At 39.8% G+C, this 7,020-nt stretch overlaps 1 protein-coding gene across 1 annotated transcript; it reads left to right on the top strand.

Moving 5' to 3' along the window:
- Positions 1 to 1,723: 1,723 nt before the first annotated feature.
- On the top strand, positions 1,724 to 3,389 carry LOC149817668 (uncharacterized). The gene has a single exon (XM_089985451.1). The coding sequence runs from the start codon at positions 1,858 to 1,860 to the stop codon at positions 2,824 to 2,826; it is 969 nt and encodes a 322-aa protein (XP_089841577.1). The 5' UTR covers positions 1,724 to 1,857; the 3' UTR covers positions 2,827 to 3,389.
- The last annotated feature ends 3,631 nt before the right edge of the window (positions 3,390 to 7,020 follow it).

Below are 7,020 nucleotides of genomic sequence, written 5' to 3' on the forward strand. Positions count from 1 at the left end.
TTATAGGAAAATGGGTTCGTGCTAAAACCCATTTGGTGCTAAAACCCATTTGGTGCTAAATGGGTTTTTTGGGCTTCTCGGTTGCTTTTTATGCAGTTCCAGCCCCATAAATGTGTTGGGCATGGTCGATTTACTAAGAATCCACACGTGGATCACGTGTTTTAGATGAAAAAAATGATGTTTATTAACCCTCAAAAATTTATAAAGATTTTGAACCGATGATTTCTCGAACATTATAAAAACCCACTCATGGGTTGGAATCAAATGCTTCAAGAGCTAATCCCTCTAAAATCAAGTGCATATATCACATTTGTACGATCAAAATTTAAAAATAAAATGAAAAAAGCTCAAAAAACCCATTTAGCATGCGGTTTAGCACTGACCCATTACTCTATATATATATATATATATATATATATATATATATATATATATATATATATATATATATATATAATACTCGAATGGAGAGTGCAAAATGGGTATGTGCTAAACCAACTGCTAAATGGGGTTTTTGGGCTTTTTCATTTTATTTTTAAATTCTCACCGTATAAATGTGATCTATGTACTTGATTTCAGAGGGTTCAGCTCTTGAAGCGTTTGATTCCAATACATTTGTGGGTTTTTATAAAGTTTGAAAAATCAACAGTCCAAATTCTTTGTAAATTTTTGAGGCTCCAAACATCATTCTTTTTATCAAAAACACATGATCCAGGTGTGGATTCTTAGTAAAACGACCATGCCCAACACATTTATAGGGTCATAACCACATAAAAAGCAACGGAAAAGCCCGAAAAAACCATTTAGCATGCAGTTTAGCACCAAATTGGTTTAGCACATATCCATTTTCCACCAAATAGATAATCTATACGTGTAAGAATAAAACTAATACTTCTCTTTACAGTTGAGCAATGAATATTACAATTTTCCAATTTTTTTTTTTTTTGGCGCTTTCGACAAGCCTAGAATCGTTACCATACACCCAACGTGGCAAAAAAATAACAATTTAAAAAATGATTTTCTTTTATGATATCCACTGCCACAATGACAAAGTCTGCCTCTCGAAATCACGAGAATGCCATCTACCATTAGAAAAAAGGGTTTTTTTTTAAATAACGCCTAAATTTTGGACATTAATAAAAAAGTTACCTAAGTTTTGAAGAATTTTATGTATTTTGAGGAAGTGGCAGCTGCTTTGCAAGCCATTTTCAAATTCATCGTGTAAATACAAAGGAGAATACCTTCAAGTTTGCCGCTAGGAGTTATCATTTTACCTTAGACATCATATTTTCAAAAAATGCAATTAAAAGAGAAGGAATGTATCATTGAAGGGTTAACTCTCTTAACTCATTTTGGGTGAGTGATAAGTTAAATGGATGAAAGTTTGTTTTTTTTGTTTTGTTTAGGGGTGCAAAATTTTAAGGGCCTTTTTTAAAAAAAATTAAAATATACTCGCGATTCTGATTAATGCCTAAACTTTAGGAGCATTTTAAAAAAAAAAACTAAAAAGAAAAAGAAAAATATGAACTTGTTTCTCTATCTAACAAAAAAAAAAACAGACCTCTACCGATGGGCCCCAATGTTCCCGCATTTTTGTGGGGGCCCACATGAATCCTTCCGCAGCCCCTAGCCCGTACTAGCCAAGCCATCTCAACCCCCAACCGTTCATTCTTATGTCCTTTGCCATACATAAAACCTTATTCCTCTCTCTCTCTCTCTCTTTCTCTTTATAAAAAGTGGAAGAAGAAGGGTGTTGCAGGGAAGGGGAAGGGTGAGGGCTATCCGTGTGGGGCCCTTTTTGGACCACCCCACGCATGCGAGAGGAGATTTGCTCCGTGGGTTTGCGTCGAATCGTCGATGGAGTCGGAGAAGCAAGAAGAGGAGCCACGCGTGAGGGCGCCGGCCGTCGACGGCTGCGGCGGGGCGGGCTCGTCATCGTCGTCGTCGGCGGTGGTGTTCTTCCCTAAGGCGGAGCCGCCGGAATCGGCGGAGGAAAATCCGGCGGCGGTTGCGGCGAGGAGGGGGACGCAGAGGCGGGGGTCGACGAAGGACCGCCACACCAAGGTGGAGGGGAGGGGGCGGAGGGTGCGGATGCCCGCCACCTGCGCGGCCAGGATATTCCAGCTCACGAGGGAGCTCGGCCACCGGTCCGACGGCGAGACCATCAAGTGGCTCCTCGACCAGGCCGAGCCTGCCATCATCGCCGCCACAGGCACGGGGACCGTCCCGGCCATCGCCGTCTCGGTCGACGGGGCGCTTCGCATCCCTACCAACCACCACCCCTCCTCCTCCTCCGGCGCCAGCGGTACCCCGGCCGCCGAGAAGAAACGCCGGAGGAAGCCCGCCACCGCTGCCACGACGACCACCGCCGTCTCGGCGGAGCCTCCTGCGGTGGTGGTCCCGTTCTCGACGTCGATGATGTCGCACAGCATCTGCGGGCCCATATGGGCGGTGGGCGGGGAGGGCGTGGTGCCGAACGCCGTCGCTGGAGCTATCTGGATGGTTCCCGTCGGTGGTCAGCCCGGGGGATCTCTGGCGACGCAGCAGCAGCACGTCTGGGCGTTCCCTCCGCAGCAGCAGCAGCAGCAGCCCCACCAGCTCGTCAACATCGCCGCCCGGCCAATCTCCGGCGTGTTCTCCGCCTCCGGTCTGGTTGTTCCCGCCGGATTCTCCCTCTCCGCCCCCTCATCCTCCGCCACCTCCTCTCTACCTCGTCCGGCCTCCGACGACCATCCCTCCGGCGAGGCGCTGCACCAGTTCATGGGGGACGAGACGAAGGCAGAGAGAAGCCGTGAGGAGAGCCCCGCTGGAGGAGGAGGGAAGTGACGTCGCACGTGCGAGAAGCACGTGTCTCGAAGGGCGTGGAAACCAAGTCAAAACCCCCGGAAGGGCGTGCACCGGCCGGGTCTGGTAGTGGGGCCCACTTTGTTGTCGTGGCATGTATGCGCAGGCGGGGCCCACCTCAGAAGATGCATTGTGGGGTGTCCGCCTTGCACCGATGGTCCCCACTCCTCAAACTAGGGGCTCGTGGGTTGGCCGATTCCTGCAACCTGATGGGCCCCAACTTGGGTGATGATGAAGCTGGCAGCCTGGCGTGGTGATCAGCGTGGATGTGACACGTAGCTCGAATGACGTGTCGTCATGGTTTATCTCGAGGAAGGGGGTGCTGGGTGTGGGGCCCGCCTCTCCCTCGTTCGAGGAACGGGGGGAGAGGAGGGGCAATCAATGTATGATTTATTTATTTTTTTGTCCTTCTTGTTCCTTACTTTCTTCCCCTTGTTTGGTTTGGATTTTGAAATGGGTTGGGTCCTCCTCCCTTTACCTCGTGCATTGAATGCGATATTTTTTCCTTTTTCTTATTGTCGGAGGCGTGTGCATTTTGTACGTTACTAACAACTCTCTCTCTCTCTCTCTCTCTCTCTCTCTCTCTCTCTCTCTCTCTCTCTCTATATATATATATATATATATATATATATATATATATATATATGAATTTATATTTGCTATAATCTATTTGGAATCTCATGACATGATGCTTGTTGTTTTAACACAATCTAACATTTAAACTTATAGATGTGTTCAGCATGTTTCATTTAGTAGGAATCGATTTTTGGATATTCTTTTTTCGATGAAAAAACATGTTTTTATAAGTTAGAAAAAATAAATACATTTATAGCCATCAATTTTTTGGATCGGCAAGGAAAACACTTATATAATTTGGGTTCGGTTATCCAATATCTAGTTTTCACATGTAGATGATATCTATGGTGTTGGTTGTGAGAAAAAAAAATTCTGCCACTTGCAAAGTTGATTGTATTTACAATCCGCTGTAGCATATTTCTTGTATATAGTGGTATACACATAAATCTGATGTACTCTTCAAAAGCAAAAAGTAACTTTTGAATCATGTTTCATTTTATTATTTGTTTGTTTTAAAGTTGAGTCCAACATGACGTTTTATATCATTTTTCAAAAAAAAAATTTATGAATTGTACCAAAATCAAATATGTGGTTGTACTAAACATGATAAAACATCTTTAATATATAACTTGTGATAAACACATCTATAGATGGTCAGATCTAACATTTGGTACTTAGATCTATTCAAATAAGAGTGTATACCGCCATACACTTTTATGGGTCTAAACCATAACATATTTTCTCTGATATATATAGGAAAAAATGGCTACACTCTAGGGTATCATACTCTCTAGCTAAAACTTATAAGTGAAAGTTGTGCATTTAGCGTGGTCCATTTACAGGGATGGGGGAATGCACTTTTAATCGAGGTTTCGATGTAAAAATATAGTTTTCTCGATCATGAAATTTTTACACGTAGATTTTTTAAATTTTGAAACACTGAAAAAATCTGCTTATGCAATATAAGTGAATGATCTAAAACATGTTTTTGACCAAGCAAACCATATAGATCATATTTATAGGACTTGTTCCACACAAAAAAAAATCATGAAAATGTGTTGGAACGGCCTGTTTCTACTAAAGGATGGCACACAGAATGGTAGTCAATTTTTCCATTACATAAAAAATTGAAAGTTGATGCACCAGGCTCACAAGCATCTTTCATACTCAAACTAACTCTATGGATATGTTAAGCATAATTTGTTTGATAAGATTCAAAGTTTAGATCATGTTTTTTTTTAAATAAAATCATGGTTTTTGTAGTTGTTAAATTAAAAAAAAAGTGAATTTTTTATTTTTGACACCCTTGAAAAATCCTTCTTACACATTGCAATGCTATGATAAAAAACTTGTTTTTTACTAAAAAAACTTGTAAATCACATCCATAAAGTTGAATTGAGTGAGAGAGATGATTTTGGCCCCTGTGCACATCTCTCTCTCTCTCTCTCTCTCTCTCTCTCTCTCTCTCTCTCTCTCTCTCTCTCTCTCTCTCTCTCTCTCTATATATATATATATATATATATATAAGTTAATATTGGTTATTAATGAAGGTATGAAACTAAAGAGTAGAATTCATTTTTTTCTTTAATTTTTTTAATTTTTTTAATTTTTGTCGATAAAATATTATGGATGTGATCTACATGGTTTGTTTAGTAAGAAACTTGTTTTGAATAATGTGATTATAACAAATAATTAGGTTTTTAAAAGGGTCCAAAAATCAATGGCCCACAATGTTTTGAAATTTTATAACTCAAAATATTATTATTTTTACATCAGAAAAGCATGATCAAAGGCCTGATCCTTAGCAAACAAACAATGTTGAACATATCTATGTGTTTAGTTTGAGTAGATACAACTTGCACCTATTATTTCTAGATCATTAGTTCTATATCTTCATTAAGTCAAGAACAAAGACAAAATAGTGTGATTTTTTTCCAATAAGAGGGATGGATTGTGTTTAGATGTTACTTGAGAGGCAGATGTTATGCCAATAACATGATTGGCAAGTACACACAAGATCGCTAGCTTGCTTTGTATGTATATATTATTGGTGTTATCGTCCATGACAAAATAGTATTTTATTGGGTTGGTTTATGGTAATATAGGTTTTCTAATGTGTTTATCATGCATTTAATCGTGAGGGCGTACCAAAATTGTGGGATTTTTTGGATATTTGCATGGAGAAACCACCCTTAGGATCAGAGACCTAGCCGTATTTGGATATTATCCGTATCAACGGTCTGGTCCCCCATTCATAATTGGGCGTGGGGTAAATGGAAATCATAACAACTAATGCTAATGACGAGATTCAATTCATAAATATACAAATGAAAAACCACTTCTATTAATAAATTAATGAAATGCTCATTTCATGTACTAGTGGTTGAATCAACTGAGTATTCAAGTTTCTTAGAGTTCTATTTTCTAGGGAACTTTGTTTTAGATGTACCTGGCTTTGCTTGACGTACTTATGGTCATTGTCTTGGCAGCGTAAAACTCTGTGAGCTTACCTTTACCCCAAGAGAATTGCCACACTGTGGCTTGCATATGTAACACAGATTTGAACCTAGACTACCTGACTAGCGGCCTAGTCCCATCCCACTATGCCAAAATCCCTTTGGGACTCGAGTGTGGGATTAGTAACATAATGTCTCTGTTCCCTTTCAAAAGAAAAAATAATCTCAGTTTTTTTTGTAGCCAAGTGGGATTATTTTGATAATAATGTATATTGATAACTTTCAAGTTGCCATCTTACTTTTCAGCTTAGTTCAGAAAATGTTGGTTACTTTCTGACAATTTTGAAAAAATGTGCATGGGGATGGATAATGACAAACAAGAGTACAGCACATCCACAAGCTAAATCAAAGGTAAGGCATGGGTGCTAATGGATCGGATTAGGTTGGATCTCTGATCTGAATCTGACATTTTATTCTAGGATTTGGATCTTAAAATAAGACCCATATGTGAATTCAGATCAGGATTGGATTTACATAATAAGCCCTTTTTTCAAATTTGGTTTCAAGTAACCCCTTTTGAAATTTGTATTCAATTAAGTCTTTTCGGCCTTATCCACATTTAAATCTGTATAGTATCTGATCCTTTGCACTTTTTACATGTAAAAACTTTTTTGCAGCCCTCCTTTTGTTGAACCATGTGTGAACCAAACAAAATTTGAATTGTGATCCAATTCTGTTATATCAGATCTAATCTGGATTCAAATCTGATGCATAATGTTCATACCCAGATTCAGGTCTATTATGATCAACCTTGTATCTGACCCGTTTGAACCAGGGTATTAACTCAAAAGATTAAAAATTATCTAATTAATAACCTTCCCAAACCGGATTTGAGAAAGAGTATGTTTCCGATTCTTGGAAGGTAAAAGAGCAGTATCTTTTTTTTTACTTGTTTTGTTTTTTTTATAGGCAAGTTGGGGTTAGGCAGACCCCCACCAGTTACACGCCGTACCATTGGGTTTTGAACTTCTGATGTCCACTAACAGCTCCTATCAAACAAGCAGAGCCCCCATTGGTAAAAGGGCAGTATCTTTGTATTAACCCTCTCTCTCTCTCTCTCTCTCTCTCTCTCTATATATATATA

This window comes from Nuphar pumila, chromosome 13 (genome assembly GCF_984573655.1).
Source record: "Nuphar pumila chromosome 13, dmNupPumi1.hap1.1, whole genome shotgun sequence".
Classification (NCBI taxonomy): domain Eukaryota; kingdom Viridiplantae; phylum Streptophyta; class Magnoliopsida; order Nymphaeales; family Nymphaeaceae; genus Nuphar; species Nuphar pumila.